Source organism: Pogona vitticeps, chromosome 2, assembly GCF_051106095.1.
Source record: "Pogona vitticeps strain Pit_001003342236 chromosome 2, PviZW2.1, whole genome shotgun sequence".
In the NCBI taxonomy this organism is placed as follows: Eukaryota; Metazoa; Chordata; class Lepidosauria; order Squamata; family Agamidae; genus Pogona; species Pogona vitticeps.
The window spans coordinates 32,666,248-32,686,486 of NC_135784.1; the positions used below are offsets into that span (position 1 = coordinate 32,666,248).

Here is a 20,239-nt window from a genome sequence, read left to right on the forward strand (position 1 = left end):
CAGCCACACTAGACGCTGTTCCAAGTCGTCCAGAGCACCTTACCATAGTCTTTCGAGACTGAAGGATGCCTCACTGTTGGTGCCACATATCTGATTCTGATTCAACACTTGCGCAGCCCAACTATATATTACATTTATGTAGCCCACTATGATACAGACTGCTCAGGATGCAGGGAGGAACAAAGCCAAATACTGTATATGCTACTAATTATGACATTTATCTTCAGGAGTCCTTGGTGAACCTTAATGATAAATACATATGCACACATGAAATAAGGGAGCAACATACAGGACATGTTCATGTAAATGGTAATCTACAAAAGCTTATACCAGGGTTGATGACTGTGTTGCACGCCAGATGTTATTCCACAACCCTGCTAGTGAACTGTCACCATCGGTATGCTGGCTAGGGCTGATAGACATTACAATCCAGCAACAGCTAGAGAGAGGGACTGACTTTGCAAACTATACAAACATTTTCCTTACCCTAAAAAAAAATTCTTCTAGTACTGTACCTAAAAAATAATAGCTCTTTCTGTTTACTTGATTGTAGACAATTTACTAAATTAAAAATTTAAGATATATTCTGTAATATAAGAGTTTTCATTTTTAATTAAAGCCAATGTAATCCATGCATATATAGAGTCATACAGTTGGAAGAGACCACTGAGGCCATCCATCAGGCCTGTAACTCTACGAAAAAAAGAGATCAAATTAGTCTGGCATGACTTGTTTTTGAGAAACCCGTGTTGACTTCTAGTAATGACAGTACTGCTTTCTAAGCAATTACAAACTGCTTAATGATATTCTCTAGAATCTTTCCGAGAATTGATGTCAAACTGACGGGGCGATAATTATTTGCCCTCCTTCAATCTGTGGGGATTTCCCGTTCTCCAAGAATTCTCAAAGATTATGGCCAATGGTTCTGATATTAACTTTTGCCAGTTCTTTTAATATCCTTGGATGCAATTTGTCTGGCCCAGGAGACTTAAATTTATTCAAGGTAGCCAGGTAATCCTGTACTACTACTCTATCTATTCTGTGCTGTATTTCCCACACTATTTCACCTGCTCTTCGTCCCTCGGGTTGAGCGCTATTTTCCTTTTTTGGGAAAAAACTGAGGCAAATAAGGTGTTGAGTAGTTCTGCCTTTTTCCTGTCCCCTTTTGGTAACTGGCCATCATCTCCACACAGAGACCCTATCGTTTCCTTCTTTTTTCTTTTACTACTGACATAACTAAAAAGTCCCTTTTAATTATCTTTAATCTCTCTAGCAAGCCTATGTTCGTGCTGTGCTTTAGCTTTTCTTACCACCCCGCTACATGTACTGGCTATTTGCTTGTATTCCTCTTTTGTGCTTTCCCTGTTTTTCTATTTCTTGTACATATTTTTTTAACACTTAGCTGAGTTGAAAGTTCTTTTAGTCAATCATTCTGGTTTCTTTAGACATCTCCCATTCTTCCTTCTTGTTGGCACAGCCTTTAGTATCTCAGTTCTAAAAAAAATCCCATCCATCGTGCACTCCCCTCTCCTTCAGTGCCTCTGTCCACGGAATTTCAGCCAATAATTCACTAAATTTAAAAAAAAATGGCTTTCTTGAAGTCTACAATGCGCATGTGATTACACTTGGCTTCCCCTTCCCACTATATAACAAATTCCAAGAGAGCATGGTCACTCCCACCTGAGGCTCCCACCATTTCAACCTCATTAACAACGTCCTCCCTGTTGGACTGCCAACCTATATCAGGATAGTTGAACTCTCCCATTACTGCTGCATTTTTCCCTTTTGAATATGTGGCCATCTACTCCAGGAAGGCTCCATCCAACTCCTCAGACTGGCTTGGGGTGGGGGTCTGTAGTATACTCCCACAATGACATCCCTCACATTTTTCTCCCCCTTAATTCTTACCCAGATGCTCTCAACCTGGCTTCCTAGATTTATACACTGGATTTCTTCACCAATATAGGCACTCTTACAATATAAAGCTCCTCCTCCTCTTTTACTAGGTCTATTTCTCTGAAATAGGTTATACCCTCCAATAACTACATTCCAGTCATGAGTCTCATACCACCAGGTTTCAGTTACACCCATTATGTCATAGTTATTTTGCTGTATTAGAGTCCCAGCTCATCTTGTTTGTTTCTGTGCATCAGTGTAGAGACATTTAAGACTATGTGTTCTTCCTGTAAACCCTTTACTAAAGTTTTCCTCCCACTGTTGGGCTGCCATACTACTTGCTCTACTCTTTCTACAACATTTTGGCTATTCGCCACAGCCCTTTCTGGGTTCCCGTCCTCAAGAAAATGGTCACCCTCCTTTTGAGAGCTCAGTTTAAAGCCCTCCTCATCAGATTAGTGAGCCTGTGAGCAAAAACATTCCTTCGTGCAGTAGTAAGGTGCGCCCCATCCCTTCCCAGCAGACCATCCATATGGAAATGCAAACCATGGTAGAAGAAACCAAAGTGGTCCTGGCAGTACCATCTGCGAAGCCTGGTATTCATCTCCGTCATTTTTCTCTCTATGGGCCACATCCTTCAACAGGGGAGGAGAGATGAAATAATGACCTGTACCTGCAGGACCTTCAATTTCCTACCCATATCTTTCCTACCCATATGTTTTGTCACAAAATATATTATAAATTAGATTAGATTAGGCATCCTTCAGTCTCGAGAGACTATGGTAATGTGCTCTGTATGGAGGTCTTGGAACAGCGCCTAGTGTGGCTGAGAAGGCCAATTCGAGAGTGACAATCCCTTCCACACTGAAGACAAATACAATCTGTACCCCGTCTAGCTCCCTGATTTTGCTGCTTTCGTAACTGCCTCTTTGCCTCGGCCTGCTGGACAAGGGTCTCTTCAAATTGGGAGAGGCCATGAAACACCGCCTGCCTCTAGGCTGAACGCTCAGATGTCAGGGTTTCCCATCTGTTGAGGTCCATTCCTAAGGCCTTCAGATCCCGCTTGCAGATATCCTTGTATCGCAACTGTGGTCTCTTGAAGTTACAATTTAAGAAATGTATCTGTGTGAACAGGCTTAGGTACCTCTTTTAAGTTTTAGTACTGAAGTAATCTATCCCTCATTTCAAGATGGAGGAAGGACTGGGAAAAGAGGTCTTTAAGCATATCTGAAATAACTGGACAATTTTAAAAATAAAATTTATTTATTGATAAAATTTACAACCCACTTTTTCACTCCAGTGGGGAGACTTAAAGCAGCACTCAAAAGGATATTGTGAATATTAAGAACTAGTAAATACACAAAATCAACCACACAATACTATTTAAAAAGTTTTAAAACTTAAGCGAGCTAGAGCCAGTGAAGAGTAATCTAAGCAATAGTAAAATCAAAGACTTGGTGAAAAACAAAGACATTCAAATGCTAGGGAAATACAAGCAAAGTGGAAGATGATCCTCCAGGGATGTTGGACTACAACTTCCATCATTCCCAGTCAGTGTCTAGGGCAGCTGATCTAACATTGCTGGTGGACTGCTCTTGTATGGAGTACTAATAAATTCTAACATTATTCCCCCCCCCCCTTTACATTCACTTAAAGAATAACATTTGATAAACTCAGAGCATTTGTGGGCCCAGCTCTCATTTTTGTGTTGATATATTCCTGTTAAAATTACAAATCCCTTTTCTTGGGTCTAGGGTTGATAAATAGGTAAGATAATGTAGATCACATAAAATATTACAAAATGTATTTAGTCATGATCTTTTAAATATTTTAAAAGATGAGAGGCAAATATGGAACGAAGGAGTGCAGAGATATTTTCAGCTTGGTGCAATTCAATGAAGTGCACCGGTGTAATGGATTTTTTCCTTTCCTCATCTGCCCCACCGACATATTGCCCACCACCACAAATCTACTCCAAAATATCTGAAGTCCTTTATTCACACTTATTTCCACCTTGGGGTACAATTTCCTTCAATGTTTTGGAAGGAACACCTCTTTTTGATAACACATTTCTGGTTAAAGAGGTGTCCAGTCTCTTCCCTCAAGCCCCTAAGTTAAGTGTGGACACTTTGCTATCCTGTCACCAGTGTTTAATTGAGAATAAATTGTCAATCCAATGAAACTATAATTGAGGGCAGGTGACATCTTGTCCCTTGCCTGAGGCCACAAAATGTCTTTGTGCATCAGAGAACATTCCAAATATTCATCTCTAACTTCCATCAGTTTGTAAGTAAGGACAACATACAAATGGCCATTTTGTATGAACTGACCAACTCTATCCTGGTAGCTGATGATCTGGCCTCACTTGGACCACCTAGGAATATTCCATTCCATTAGGCATCCCTCAGTCTTGAAAGACTATGGTAACGTGCCCTGTATGGAGGACTTGGAACAGCATCTAGTGTGGCTGAGGAGGCCAATTTGAGAGTGGCAATCCCTTCCACACTGAAGACAAATACAATCTGTCCCGTCCAGCTCCCTGATTTTTCTGCTTTTGTGACTTCCCCTTTGCCTCAGCCTGCTGGAAAAGGGTCTCTTCAAATGGGGAGAGGCCATGATGCACCACCTGCCTCCAGGCTGAACGCTCAGATGTTAAGGTTTTCCATCTGTCAAGGTCCATTCCTAAGGCCTTCAGATCCCGCTTGCAGATGTCCTTGTATCGCAGCTGTGGTCTCCCTCTGGGGCGATTTCCCTGCACTAATTCTCCATACACGAGATCTTTTGGAATCCGATCATCAGCCATTCTCATGACATGCCCAAGCCAACAGCATCTAATTTTTGGACCTTCCAGTGGTCCCTGGACTTAAAATTGCCATGCCTGGCAATTCCACAACTGGCAAATTTCTTAATTTCTTCTAAAGCAAGGCCTGCCCTTACTGAAAAATGTTTTGAAAAAACTGGAGATAGACTTCTATCAGTTTTTAAAATTTGGGGGGGGGGGGTGTGTTTCAACAACCTGCAGTGGATTGCAGTGCAAACTGACCACTGGATTAGCCAGATTCCCTTCCTCCTGTTCATCTTCCACTGAAATCAGATTAGTATACCCTTGTTTTCCATTTCATCCTCACAGCTAAGAAGGAAATAAGAAATCAGGTTTCCAGACCAAATACAAGTCTTTGTCCACTATATCTGGCTTTCAACTATAAGATAGGGTTTGAAATCTGAATGGAATTTCTCCCAGCAGCCTCTTTCATTTCATCTCAAGGTACAGGAACTTGTAGCCACAAAAGAAAGCTAACACAGAGCCTTCCCTTCTCTGTTATCACCAAACACAGTGAGGGGCTCAATAATCAGTGTTGTGGCTATAGCTACTGCATTCTGGATCAAGAGAATAAGGAGGGGACAGTTCACTCTTAATGGTTACTCCTGCAATGGACAGCGGATGGATTTCTCCAGTGGTGTGGAACCTCTTATGTTTAACAAACTCTTTGCTACCATTAAAGCTTTTCCCACAATCAGGGCATATAAAAGAAGCCTTCTCCAAGTGGATTTTTTGATGTGTGACAAGGTGTGAACTCACACGAAAGCTTTTCCCACAGTCAGGGCATTCATAAGGTTTCTCTCCTGTGTGGATTCTTTGGTGGATAATAAAATGGGGCCGCTGACTAAAGCATTTCCCACACTCCAAACACCTATATGGCTTCTCCCCTGTATGGATACGCTGGTGAATCACGAGGTTCATTTTGACACTAAATTTCTTCCCGCAGTCAAGACATTCGTGAGGCTTCAATCCCGTGTGGATCCCTCGGTGTTTTGCAAGGTGCGAGTTCCGACTAAAGCTTTTCCCACAGTCTGAACATTGATAGGGTCTGTCACCTGTGTGGCTCCGCTGGTGTCTCCGGAGGGCTGAACTCTGAATGAAGTTCTTCCCACAGTCTGTGCAATGATAGGGTTTCTCTCCTGTGTGGATTCTCAGGTGGTTAACTAAGTGGGAGCTGTATCTGAAGGTCTTTCCACAGTCAAGACATATAAGTGGCCTTTTAACCCTAGGGACTCCTGTTTTTATCGAGGTGTTCTTCTGAGATATGAAACTTCCAGCACAAGGAACAGGTGGATCCTGAACTTGCTCTGAAGGATTTCCCTGAATCTGATGATGATCTTTTTCTAGTTGAAGACTGATCTGTTGCGATGTCCTACAAACTTTTCCATGTGGTTCCAGTGGCTCAGAGCGTTCTTGCTGAGGTTTCTTCTTCTCTCTCCCACAAAGTGTCCCATTAACTGCAGAGTAAGAGAAAAAGCAGAAAGAAAAGAATATACACTGATAGGGTGAAAACTGCAGATCCTTAAAACAGTGGTAGACAGAAAGGTATCTGAGCATTACAATAAGGTTGCAGACAATTATCAATTGGTCCACACTGCCGACTTGTGAGGAGAGACCACCACTCGGTAGCAGAGCACACACTTTGCATCCTGAAGGTCTGAGATTCAATCCTTGGCAATATCAGTTAAAGGAAGTGAAGCAGGTAATGGGGAAGACATCTTCCCAAGGCCTGCTGCCAGCCAAAGCAGACAATACTGGCCTAGACAGGCAAACTATCTGGCCACGTATATGGCAGTTTCCTTTTTCCTGCCAAATATCTCTAATTCCATAGGACCAAATCATGACTATTATATCCAAACAAATAACATGGAGCATAGATCATCCACGTGAAAGGACTTCCCAGACCACTCACGGGGAGCTCCTGAAGTCCCTTAATAGCAGATTATAGCCAAAAATAGGGCCCAGAAAATTCCCATTTGAGTTCGCACCACAACATTAGACTTGGAAGTTTGGTGCTTCAGCCAGTATGGCCACACTAGCCAGGTTGAATGAATGTCACAGTAACAAACAAACAACTTTCCTAATCTTTGCACAAAACAAGTCCAGTACACAGACTTAGAAAATCTCTGCTTTAGCTGCAAATAATGTTTACAAACCTTTCAAAGTACAGTAGATGTAAAAAATTAAATAAGATAATTCCTGTGTAATGCTTTAAATCTTTGATAGAGCAATATAAAACCGTGATAATGTTATTATGATGTGAGATCGTTGAGTTCAGTAATAAGAAGTAAACGAATGACCCTGTGATCTAACCAGATTTAGCCACAACCTTTAATACCAGAATAAATGTAGAAAATTACTCGTTTAGATATCAGTAGCAGAGAGGTGATGCAGTATGCTCATTAAGAGGCTAAAGGTGTGCCCTGGTTATAAGTGGTAGGAAAACACCTGCTTCATCTGGTCAGCTTGGCCGTGGGGCGGCCTTCGCCTGGTGACTTATTTTCTTGTCCACAGTTTATAAAATGGGGACAGACTTTTGTTTAGTCGTGTCCAACTCTTTGTGACCCCATGGACCAGAGCACGCCAGGCCCTCCTATCTTCCACTGCCTCCCGGAGTTGGGTCAAATTCATGTTGGTTGCTTCAATGACGCTGTCCAACCAATCAGAGCAGCTTTATCCAAATGTGATGAGAAAAGATTAGAATGAAAATACACTTGTTTTTCATAACCAAGGATCAAAACAAGATTACTAACAGGCCAGTGGGATGGAATGGGATGATCAGACAGGAACGGAAAGACTTCCTTACCGTTATGAATCTTCCGGTGTGTAATAAGGTTGGAACTCTGGTTGAAGCCTTTCCCACAGTCAGGGCACTTGTAGCATTTTTCTCCTGTGTGGATTCTCCGATGCCGAATCAGAGCTGATTGGTAAATGAAGCTCTTCCCACAGTCAAGACACGTGTAGGCTCTCTCGCCGGTGTGGATTCTCTGATGCTGAGTCAGAGCTGAGCTTTGGCTGAATCTTTTCTCACAGTGGGGACAGGCGTAGGGTTTTTCACCGGTGTGGATTCTCTGATGTTGGGTCAGGGCTGAACTCTGATTGAAGGTTTTCCCACATTCTTGGCACAGATACGGTTTCTCTCCTGTGTGAATCCTCAGGTGTGCATTGAGTGCAGATTTGTGACAGAAGGTTCTTCCACACTTAGGACAACAGTCTTTCCTCTGTCCTGCATCAGCGGGAAGACACTTTGCAGGCTTGATGCTTCCTCTTAACTGAGGAGTTTCACTAGGCCTCTCTGGTGGCAGCTTGTCTTTCTGGCATTGTGAGTCGTGCCCATTTTTAAAAGCACTGGAGGCCAGGGAGTCCTCATTTTGGGAACCACCAAACAATATTCTGTACAATACTGTCGTCTTACTGTTTCCTTGTTGGAACACGCTACCTGTGAAGAAGCATTCCAAACTTAAGGCAGTGTATAAGGAACAACAACAAAAGCAGAAGAGGAAAACTGCTTTATTTATTAAGTGTAATAAAGCTCATTAAGTTTATTTATTTATCCAGCAAACACAAGAAACTCAGATCAAATGGTGGGACCAATAATAATAATATAAAAGCACACCAGACAAAATGCTGGTCACAAAAGAGAAGATTTCACACTGTGACAAAAAGGCCATCAGAAGGCAGAGGCCAAGCTTGGAGACGTCACTTTTCAGGGTTACCAGAATCCAATGATTTGTGCAGGCTCAAAATGTAACTTTTCCAAGCTTGGGTAGATCTCACTATGGAGGGAGTTCCACAGCCTTCGCACAGTTGTCAAGCCCCCACCAGAGGAATGCCAAGCTTCCTGAGCCAAAATATCTTGGAGAAACAGTCCCTGTCACAAGACCTTGAAGCCGGCTGGGGAGATCCAGGTTCATGGGGGACAAAAGAGCTCAAGATGCGGGTAGCACCTTTCTGATTTCTAGGTGGGATGCTGAGTGACTATCTTTGCTCCAAAGAACAAAGGAGCGAACTAAAAGAAGCAGGATCAATTGACCACCAGACGGAAATTTACCTGCCTGCTGAAGGTCTCCTTGTAAGGAGATCAACTGTACAGATAACACTGATGGCCTGCAGCTCTCCTTTGAGAGCACCTTTAAATGTCTGGACATGCTGCACCCATGTCTTTGCATCACCTTCAAGTCTTGTGTAGCCCCTAGAAAGCTAAATAACCACTGGAACACCCCCAGATACCTGCAGTTCAGATAACCTTGCTTCTTGTACTGAGTCCATATCTGGCTCTTCAAACTTTCTCTAGACTGTGAGTCTGGTCCTGATCCTTGTTCATTTGTAACTTCCTGCCTGACATGAAACAACCCCAGAAGGACCCTCTCGGCATTCCAACCAAATGCAGCGGAGATACTGTATCTGTGGAGCATGGCAGCAGAAACTCTCCGCAGATCTCTAATGGGGTGGGGGTGGGGTTGCTTCATATACAGTGGGGTCTTGACTTGAGAACTTAATCCGTATTGGAAGGCGGTTCTCAAGTCAAAAAGTTCTCAGGTCAAATCTGCATTTCCCATAGGAATGCATTGAAAACCATTTGATCCGTATCTGCTCTTTTCCGTCCATAGAAACTAATGGGAAGCTGCTATTCCGCCTTCGACCACTAGAGGGGGATATTTTGTTTCTTTTTTTCTTAGGTCAAGAAAGGTTCAGGGAAGGCAGGGAAAAGACAGTCCAGGCAGTACAGTACCAGGCAGTCTGAAGACTGTCTCCCAATCCACTCTCTAAACGCTGGGAGGAGTGAGGAAGCAGACAGGCACCCTTTTCACTGGCCAACAGTTAACTGAAAGTTCAAATTTTGCACTTTCCCTGCCTCCCACGTGGTTTTTTTCAGTTCTTAACTCAAATCTAAGTATGTAAGTCAAGTCAATATTTTCCTAAGAGAGTGGTTCTTAAGTCAAAATGTTCTTAACTCAAGCCGTTCTTAAGTCAAGACCCCACTGTATTTCTTGCAAGTCCACATGCTGGATAGCAACATGCGAACATCATGCATGTTTACCTCCGACTGCTTGATAACATTCGAAGTATCAAGGAATCCTGGTTTGTTTGTGTTTCTTTTAAACTAAGGACTCCCTGACCCTTTTAAAAGGAGCTGAGCTGCCCCTGAAAGCCCTAGCCTTGAGCCACCCATGAGGCAAAGGCGGTGAGAATGCTTACCAAGGAAAGTCAGGTGCTCGTAATTCTGCTGCATGACATCCCAGTACAGAGCTTTTTCATCCCCATCCAGCAGAGCCCACTCGGGCTCCGTGAAATACACAGCCACCTCCCCAAACGTCACCTGCAAGTTAGAAACATAATAGCATTAATTCTTAAAATACACCCAAAACATAATTTAGCAGTCTGAACCTGAAACTATTCCTGGGGCATTAGGACAAATCATCACGATACGCTTGAAAAATGTCAGGAGTCTGGAAAATCTATTTCATGCATGTTATGGACTGGGACTCCCAGAGTTCCTTAGCCAGCGGCCATGCTGGCTAGAGATCCCAGGAGTTGAACTGTATTTTTTAAAAAATCCCAACTTCTCCAAGCTCTGCAAATGTTCTGTGATCTGACTGAGGTCAAAGGTGCAGCCACACATCCTTCTGCCCAGAGGATCAACAATGAGGAAGTTCTGTCTGATCCTATGTCATAAGAATCTGGGTATGTCAAGAGTCATATCCAAATTGTTATGAGGTTTTCCTGGAAAAATTATTGTTATATTGAAGTATATTATAAAATCCAAAAAAATCCTCTATGTTCCTTATTATCTAGTCCGCTCATATAAATGATAAAAAGGTGTCAGTCTATTGCAAAAGCATCCAAATGCTTTATCCCTTTAGCTATATGTAGTTTAGGGGTTAATATTTCCTGTAATGTTACCTGTCACACTCTGGAGCAGCCATTCTCTATGGACCCATATGGTTCCCCCGGGTGGCCCTGGCATTTGAAACAGGCTGGAAACAGTTCTTCACACACCACCTGATAAAGTGTGTTAGGTAACTTATATATTCAGTCTATATTCCTTTCATATTGTGTTTACGGCCATGGCCAAACAAAGGCTGAAAATGGCAGCTGTAGAGTCCCAAGCTGCATGTTTTTCCTACTCCCTGCGTGTCTTTCCACCTTCTGTTTTGTTGCAACTAAAAGATGACCTGTGTGATGACCTATTGAGGGAGGCCGATAGGGGCAAAGTGTCCCTGTTGGTCCTCCTCGACATCTCAGCGGCCTTTGATACCATTGACCACGGTATCCTCCTGGGGAGGCTCTCCGAGTTGGGAATAGGTGGCCTGGCATTGTCCTGGCTCCGTTCCTTCTTGGAGGACCGCCCCCAGAGAGTTCAGCTTGGGGAGAGAGTCTCGGCCCCGTGGAGCCTCAATTGTGGGGTTCCACAGGGGTCGATTATCTCCCCAATGCTATTTAACATCTATATGAGGCCGCTGGGTGGGGTCATCAGGGGGTGTGGTGCTTCGTGTCACCAGTATGCGGACGACACGCAGCTCTACATCTCCTTTTCGCCAACCGCAGGAGAAGCCATTCTGTGCCTTCAGCGCTGCCTGGGGACTATACTGGAATGGATGCAGGAGAACGGGCTTAGGCTGAACCCGGACAAGACGGAAGTACTGAGGGTGGGCCCTCCCACAGTTGGGGATTTGGGAAACTCCCTCTCTTTTGGGGGGGTGACTCTCCCTGCAAAGGATGGTGTACGCAGCTTGGGGATCCATCTGGACCCGGTGCTCTCCATGGAGTCACAGGTGGCGTCGGTGGTCCGCACCGCCTTTTTTCACCTCAGGCGGATAGCCCAGCTGCGGCCCTACCTGGATGTGGGGGCGCTCACCATCTTAGTACACGCGCTCGTAATCTCAAGATTAGACCACTGTAATGCGCTCTACGTGGGGCTTCCTTTGAGGTTGCTGCGGAAATTACAGGTGGTGCAGAATGCGGCGGCCAGATTACTCAGTGGAGTGAAAAAATTCCAACATATTTCACCCACTCTGGCCACATTGCATTGGCTGCCCATCAGGTTCCGCATCGACTTCAAAGTGTTAACGCTTACGTATAAAGCCCTAAACGGTTTAGGGCCTCGATACCTGGCGGAACGCCTACTCCCACCAAGTTCTACCCGGGTCACACGGGCGAGCCAGGAGGTGAGGCTGAGGAGCTTAACGCCGAGGGAGGCCCGAAAAGAGAAAACAAGAAATAGGGCCTTCTCGGCGGTGGCTCCTCGCCTTTGGAATAACTTACCTCCTGGCATTCGCGGAGCTCCCTCGCTGGGCACCTTTAAGAACCTATTAAAGACTTGGATGTTTCGGCAGGCCTTCTCTCCAGATTACTTTTGATTTTCTTCTCTCCTTTATTGTTTCCCTATTTTTAATTGTTGTTGTAATTATGCTGTTTTATGTTATTGTATTTTATCTCTGTTGTTGGCCGCCTAGAGTAGTCCACCACGACTAGATAGGCGGGATATAAATTAAATAAATAAATAAATAAATAAATAAATAAATAAATAAATAAATAAATAAATGGCCTGTTAAGGGTTTGTGTAAAAGAGACTCATTCTTCCCTAAGAAAAGGGTAAGAAGTGCACATTCCAAACTGAATGATTTGCAATTTTGTTTATGTCATTAAACCCCTCTTCCAAAAACTGGCCAACTTTTTTGCAATACCACCGGAGGTGCCGAAATGGTCCCCCACACTTAAGAGATTCTCTGACACACGGAGAATGCAGCATCGGTGGAAGGAGGCTCCTGGCTAAACTAATTGATCTGGCAACTTAATGCACGCAATCAATGCAACAGAAGCAGGCACACTCCATAAAAATGCTACCAAGAGCATTTATTTAAATATCATTACCTTTTACTGCTGGTGAGACTCTTACCCTCCCTCAGAACAATCCTTTCCCATTAAAAATAAATCTCACCTGTGAAAGCCCTTTCATGCTGGAGCAGGATGATGCCAAAGGCAGGTGGGATGAGTGTTTTCTCTCTGCCAAGACAAGGAACACACCTGGAGATTCCAGAAGAGAGATTAGTTGTGCCTCGTGATATGAACCCTCCCCCACTTTTCTTCCTTCTCTTCTATGTAAGAATGGCAGCAAAAGAGGGCATTGTTGTGATGTTAGCAAATCAGCCTCTCTTCCCCACACATTCACATACAATTACTTTACTGGTGAGTTTGTCCACTTGTATGCACAAACACTGTATAGTCCAACTTCTCTTAGACTCATCAGGAGCAAACACATACTAAAATCTCCACATACTGTACTGGAGACTCAAGATATATAGATACAATATGCTCCCGAATTGGATTTGGTTCTGAGTTTAGACCCCACCTCACTGAGGACACCTGACTGGATGATCTTGAGCAAATTTCTACATTTTAGTTTGTCAGTTCTCCACCTGGGAAACTGGTGTAATTGTGACTTATCTTGATGGTACAAATGAAATAATTGTTTTAAAAAACCAAAAACACTGAGCACAACCTAGCAATAGAAAAGGAATTTTCAATATCCCTAATATCAGTGTGAGGTGAGGTAAAGTGGTGAGAACAGAGGAGAGCCCTTCTCTGTCACTGATCCCAGACTCCAGAATTCCCTCCCACAGGAAGCCAGGCTGGCCCCATCTTGGCTGGCCTTCTGCAAACAGATAAAGATATTTCTCTTTAGTGATTTGCTGAACTGTGGGGGGGGGGGTGTTAAATGGATTTTTGTGCCTTATTGCTTTGAAACTGTTTTTGATGTTCATTTTGCTTTGGCTTTGTTTCTGGCATTGGTTTTGTTTACCATTTTTATTCTGGTATTTATAGCATGATATAGTTACTGTTACTAGCTTGTAAATATTGTCTTTTAATGGTGAAAGCTGCCTTGGATCCCTTTTAAGAAGAAAGGCAGAGTAAAAAATATTTTAAACAAACAAACATCTTCTGCATGTTCTCCCTTAATTAAATGAATTTAAGCCATCTTTTAAAAAAAAACATTCCTTTTCAGAAAGCATCGCCATAAGGATGATTGTTTATAGAACTGTCGCCAGTGAGACTTAAACATGCACTGATGGGTTCATACCCATTGTTTTTCTTTAACTTTGGTAGAGGATGAAGTGAACTATATATTAAAAGTAATGTACAGCTGTGATTATTTTAGTATATTCAGATTAACAAAGAATTATATTTCTTTTCAACCAAGAAGAGGACTGGGTGTCATTATATCGCTACAAGGAGCCTGTATGTATTAGCGATCCAAGCTTTAATTCACATAGAAGGCAAGAAAAGGGGAACGGCTTACCCACTGAAGTTACATGCTCATAGTTCTCGTGCATGACATCCCAGTAGAGGGTTCTTTCATTGGCATTCAGCAAGACCCACTCTTCCTCCGTGAAATCCACAGCCACCTCCTCAAACGCCATCTGCATCTTAGAGAAGCAACACCTTTCAGGCTTAGAAAACAACCTTCACTGCTATCCATCCATGCCAGCCCCAAGGAGTTATGGAAAGCCCCCTCCTATGTTTGACAGATGCTCCAATACTTCCGTGGGTCTCAAGATGGAGCTTTGTTTCCTCCAGAGCAGGAGGAGGAATCCTTGGCCCTCCAGAGGCTTTTGACCACCAGCCCCACTCAGCAGGTCAAGGGATTGTATGGTAGGTGAAACCCAAGTTCTCTGGATGGCCAGCGGTTCTCCATTCCTGTTCCAGAGGATAAAGGAGGCTTCAGAGTATGGCTCTGTTTGTTTTTGTACCAGATGTGTGTTTGTTGTTATTGTTATGTGTGGTCAAGTGGCTTCCAACTTATGGTGACCCTATGAATAAGCAATTTCCAAAAGGTCCTGTCCTACCCCGCTTTGATGAACTCAAGCCTGTGGAATCATTTGCTCTTCCTCTTTTCCAACTGCCTTCCACCTTCCCCAGCATTATTATCTTTTCCAGAGGATCCTGCCTTCTCAGGATGTGCCCAAAATAGGATAGCCTTCAACATTTTTTGCCTCCAGAGATAATTCAGGCTTGATTTGATCTACGACCCACCTTTTGACTTTCTGGCCATCCAAGGTATCTGCAAAGCTCTCCTCCAGCACCCCATTTCAAACAAAATGTCTTCCCCCCCCTTCCTGTCAGCGTTCTTTACTGTTCAGCTTTCATCTGCATACACAGTGATTAGAAATACAAGAGTGGGGATGATCTTATTCTTACAGGGTGATAGCAGAGTATGGAAGTAAAACAAAAGAGGCAGGTGGAAGAGCAGTCATCACAGCTACAGCTAGCAGAGCAGACTAACTATTCTACTGCCCCATCTTTTTTCCCTTCATATTTCCTTCTGCTCTGCTTGCTTTGGTTCTACAGGGTCTGTGGAAGTAGACAACAACTATGGGCTCAACTCAATAACCTGTCACCTCAGTGCACATGTGCCTAGGTGTGTTGAGCAACACACCTGAAGCATGCACATTAAGTGAAAAAAATGCTGATGCCATTTACTGAAAAATGGTATTTTGGTGACGATTGACATTTCTGGCTTCTATCCAAAACAAACTGCCAATAACCACAAGATGTCTGTGGCAACCCTTGGTTTGGTTTCTTCTTTTGTTTTCTGGTAAGCTGACAACCCTAAACCATACTTGTTCTGCCAGTGCTTTATTAAGTGAAAATAAAGAAGCACACATTTCCAGCTGGTTGTATAGCTTAGTGAGTTACATATCTGGCTGTGGAGCCTGATGTTGAGAGTTTGATTCCTGTGGTTGTTGTGGGTTTTTTGGGCTCTTTCGCCATGTTCTGAAGGTTGTTCTTCCTAACGTTTCGCCAGTCTCTGTGGCCGGCCTCTCTGTGCTGTCCTCTGAAGAGAGAGCACAGAGTGCTGTCCTCTGAAGATGCCGGCCACAGAGACTGGAGAAACGTTAGGAAGAACAACTTTCAGAACAAGGCCAAAGTGCCTGAAAAACCCACAACCATTAGATCCCAGCTGTGAAAGCCTTCGCGAATACAGTTTGATTCCTGCTATGCCTCCAGGGAGAAGAACCAGCATGTGTGGCCTTGGGCAAGCTGCACAGTCCAACAACGTGCCCAGAAAAAAGGAATTGGAACCCACTTCTCGGTACTCTCTACCTAGAAGACCCTGAAAAGGATTGCCATAAATCAGAATTGACTTGACAGCACTTCATGATGATGATTTCCTTCCATCTCTTACATGTTTCTTCCTTCTCACAAAACTACTCCATGTACGGAAAACAGCCTACCTTCAGAAGTTCCATGGCATTAGAAGAATGGAAAGTTGCCAAATGGATGATGCAATGAAACTCTGTACCTGTTAGTGTGAGAACAATGCCCAGATTACAATCTTTATCATACCTTGTGTCTTGAAAGTCCAAAATCTCGCATGCAATGCGTCCTAAACCTCACCCTAGTATCTTGCCTCATACCAGAAGTGGGAGGGAATGTTGAAAGTAGGGCGGACTGGTGTAGCTGTAAATTGAATCTAAATCAAAGGTGGGCAAATGGATGCCTTTGGACTACAATTCCCATAATCCCTCACTATTGGCTAGCCCGTCTAGGGCTGTTGGCAGCTGTAAGTCAAAAATATCTGGAGGCCAAAACCTTTTTCCACTCCAATCTACAAAAAAGCCAATTGTGAACATCTGGTCACATAGCAATTTGACCAAGAAACAAAAGCCAACAAGAAGGCTATACAAATGAGCATGATAAGTTTCATTATTAAGTTGCAGCCTCTAGGAGAAACTAGTTCTACGGTGCAAGACTGTCATTTTTATTTCGATAATGTTATTGATATTGGCTAGCACTCCCATCTATGTACAGTGCAACCTTTGTGCATACTCAAATCTGCTCTCCCTTTTTAAGGGAGGCTCTCCAGCCCCAGCAGAGATTCTGCATAGAGACACACACACATACCAGTGTTTTGTGCTCAGGAAGAACAAAGGGAAGCATTACATCCCTTTAAGCACAGATCCTTGAATTGGTCTAGAGGCATATGATTCCTGCATTGGCTGGAGGCTAAACTTGATGACCTTTCCACTTCCTTCCAGCTCTATAATTCTACAATGCTTCGTCCTGTACTGGCCAGGATTTCTGGAAGTTGTAGTCCAAGAACATCTGGAGAGCCAAGGCTTGGAACCACTGGTCTAGATAATCTAGTTCATCCAGGAACATCTGCATCTGATCAGACAGCCTTGCCCAAGAACAGATTGTTTGTTACTGGATGGTAATAGTGCAACCCTTCTGGGGAGGGCTTCTTCTTAAGAGGATAAATCATCTCCTTCCTTTGATAGAACTCTAAGACAATGGTTCTCCGCTTTTAGACTGAAGAAGTCTAAAGCATCTGGAAGATCAAAGGCTGAGAAGAACCACTGATCAGTCCATTACTGGCTAATAGGCAGTAGCTCTGGGGAGAATCAACCAAAGAATTTCCCAACACCAGCAGGACTCCTACTGTCACATGCTTTTAGCTGGGAAGATAAAGGATTAACCCTGGGGCATTGTGTATGCAAACCTACAGTCCCTCCTGGAAAGGCAGAAGCCTATGTGTATTTGAACCCACATGAGCGCAAGGGCTTAACTGCCTGCTCTAACTTTCATTTGGCCATTTCACTGACAATGGGGAACATCTGAGTAAGGTCCATGGAGCAGAGAGGGAGCAAGCAAAACATTTTGCTGTCTGAGGCAAAGCGCAAGACAGTGCTTGCACCTTATTCCATAGCCAACAGCACCAGCAGTTGGATATTCACGCCAACCCTGGTGGTGCCCTTTCGCCACACCGGAGGACAGTCAAACAGAAGCACAGACCAGGCTGTGTGCAAGCCTGGCCCAAGTCATCCTGCTGCCTAAGGCCAAAGAGCAAATGGTGCTCCCACTTTCGGAAGAGGTCTAGTTACCAAAGCCATCCAAGTTCCTTTGACACCTGAGGCAGAACAGGCACAGCTCTCATCCCCCTCCCTGGCAGAAAAAAAATACCAGGATAACAAAGCAAGCAGCTCATCATTTGCTGACCCCCCCCTTCCCCAAATCTGCCGCCTGAGGCACATCCCTCCCTCTGCTTTATAGCAGAGCTGGCTTTCCTGTGCGACGACACACCCTCTCCGTCCACCGCAAGCCGGCTCAGGAGGGAAGGCGAGAAGAGTCGCCTTCCACAGCTCCCCGATCTAATATTAGAGCTGGCCTCGGGAAGGACAGCCATGCACAAAAAACGTCCCGAGCATCCTGAAGAAAAGACAGAATTTAAAAACGTATTAAATAAACAGATAAGCAGCATTCCTAAAAGGAAGCAGCCCTTTCCTAGCCTTGTCTTTCCGAATCGCCCTGCCATCTCTTTTCTCCATGATCCAGGATGAGGCCATTTCCTTGGCACCGCTTCCCCTCTTCGTGGGAGAGAGGCTATCTAACCCAGCCACCCACCACCAAGCTTCAGGAGCACCCCCCGCCCCGCAACCCAGCCCTTTTTTACCTCTCCTTTTCTCATGCACAGATCACAGCTCCATAATCCCGGGCCATCCCCGCTTTCTCCAAGGAAAGCCCGAACTAAAAATGGTTCTCCCTCCGGCTACCGTCCCTGCTTCTTTCTGGCAAATCTTGTCCTGACGGCGCAGCAAGCAGCTCCTCGGCCGGATCCAACCCCACCTCCGCCGGCCCAGCAGGGACTGGGAAGGGAAGGCGGCCTCCCTGGCTCGCCTTCGTCAATACCAGAGCCCTCTGCTGGCCAGCCCTCACCACGGGCTCGCCAATGTCTCCCCCCCCCCCACACACACACCCCGCCCCAATCGGCCTCACGCTGGCTCCCCAAACCTGTGGGGCTACTAGCCATCGTTAGCCGCCCGGTGGCCCCTTATTTGTTTCAATGCCTATTCGTCTCTCCCCTCACAGCTCCCCCCGCTGTGGAGGCCAGTCCAGGAGGGCAAATGGGTTGCCGGCCCGCCATCTTGGCCCATGCCAGCTGGTGCCCCCTTTCCTCCTCTTAACTTGTCTACTTGTGTGGGTTATGTGTGTGCACGAGAGAAGGTGTTTTGAGGTGCACGAATGCCGACTTTTGACCCATTCCTCTCTCTCTCTCTCTCTGCTGGTATCCTGCCCGTTCACCACAGATGGCTGTGCCCGCTGCCTCACCAACCACAACAGGCCCCTGCGGCCACTGTTTCCTTCAGTAGCAAAGCTGAGTGTAGAAAAATTACTTTTATGTTATGATGCATCTAAGTCAGAACTCAAGCTTCTGTAGCCAAGAAATTCTTCTTCCTACACTTCCTTCCACCTTATTTTGCCTTGAACAACCAGTCGTAACAATCCGTACTATACGTATTCTGCATTTGATGTGTTTGTCTTGTTCACTGGTCACCCTCTCAACTCAAGGAATTCTGAGCTCCTGACATAAATCCAAATTTCAAACGCTTCCTTTTAAAATAATAACTTGCTTGAAGTCCACCAGCCCCGGAAATGTTCTCAAAAACAAGTTTGCTCAGAAAAAAAAATTAAGTCTGGAATCAGTGGGACTCAGGTGTGCTTAGCTTTTAGCCTGTGCTTAGCTATATTTTAAAGCCAAATTTAATGTTTAGTGCAACATTGTAATTGTTTTAATAAAGCAAGAAGATACATTAAATAAACACTAAGATCAGATAAAATAAGCCAGCTACCAAATATATATCTCTCTCAAAATGATGTATTCTCACATCACCCTCTGGGTAGCCCATAGTTTGATTTTTGCATGTGAGATGGCTTAAAAGTTTGGGAACCAAACTTCTATCCATTCTTGGCTGGTAGCAGAGAGTTCTCAGGCCTCTTTGCCCAAAGCTCATTACCTCAGGGTGAAGGGTTTCTGCACCTGCAGCCACCAGCTCTGTCCCCATTCCCAGCCTCTCACTCCTGCCTTTCTGGAGCCGCTGATGGTGCCATTTGGAGCAAGGCAGGAAATGGCGCACCAGCACTGAGAACTTGGAGGAGTCTTACTGCACAACCCCTGACAGCAGTGGTGGAAGGAAACTCCTCCATCACAACCCTAACTGGTCCTCCCCAATAACTTACTAAGGATCCGACTCCCATTGTGAGGTTTGTCCTTGAAATGTCAGCAAATCGGATGATACCGAGCCAGCCTATTGACCAAACAGATCACTTTCTACATTTGGTTCCCAAACTTTTAAGCCATCTCATGCGCAAAAACCCAGAGGGTGATGTGAGAATACTTCATTTTCATGTGTTTCATGATTGCTTGTTTTTTATACAGTACATTCTCCTTAGCACTGCTTTGCTGGTCACTTGCTTGTCCTGAGAAATTCATAGCAACCCTTCTAGTGTCTTCATCAGGGCCTTTATTAACCCCAATGCTGAGCCTCTAGGCTTTCAGGTATTTTCAGGCCCCCTCCAGCACATCAGTCTTTCACCCCACTACAACTGACAGCCTGACCCTGCTCACTTGTGTGGCCCCTAATCCCAGCCTTGTGAATAAATAATACGGCCCAGGTCCCCAGAACTTAAAATTGACCTGATTGGCACATAACACACATTCAAATATACCTAAAGCCAGCC

General features: G+C 44.5%; 1 protein-coding gene across 2 annotated transcripts in view; it reads right to left on the minus strand.

The window, feature by feature from the left end:
• The window catches only part of LOC110088028 (uncharacterized), a 37,859-nt gene extending 19,404 nt beyond the window's left edge, over positions 1-18,455 (minus strand). Inside the window, exons 1-7 of one of the 2 annotated variants that reach the window (XM_078388745.1) lie at positions 18,174-18,446; positions 15,955-16,022; positions 14,019-14,145; positions 12,660-12,745; positions 9,917-10,037; positions 7,524-8,156; positions 5,345-6,174 (exon numbers count right to left, since the gene is read on the minus strand). In XM_078388745.1, the coding sequence (XP_078244871.1) occupies positions 5,345-6,174; positions 7,524-8,156; positions 9,917-10,037; positions 12,660-12,745; positions 14,019-14,145; positions 15,955-15,969 (1,812 nt within the window). In that variant the 5' untranslated portion in view covers positions 15,970-16,022; positions 18,174-18,446. Of the gene's footprint in view, positions 1-3,137; positions 6,175-7,523; positions 8,157-9,916; positions 10,038-12,659; positions 12,746-14,018; positions 14,146-15,954; positions 16,023-18,173 lie in introns of those variants that run through there. The other variant, XM_072988851.2, reaches the window with a different exon arrangement.
• Between the last annotated feature and the right edge of the window lie 1,784 nt (positions 18,456-20,239).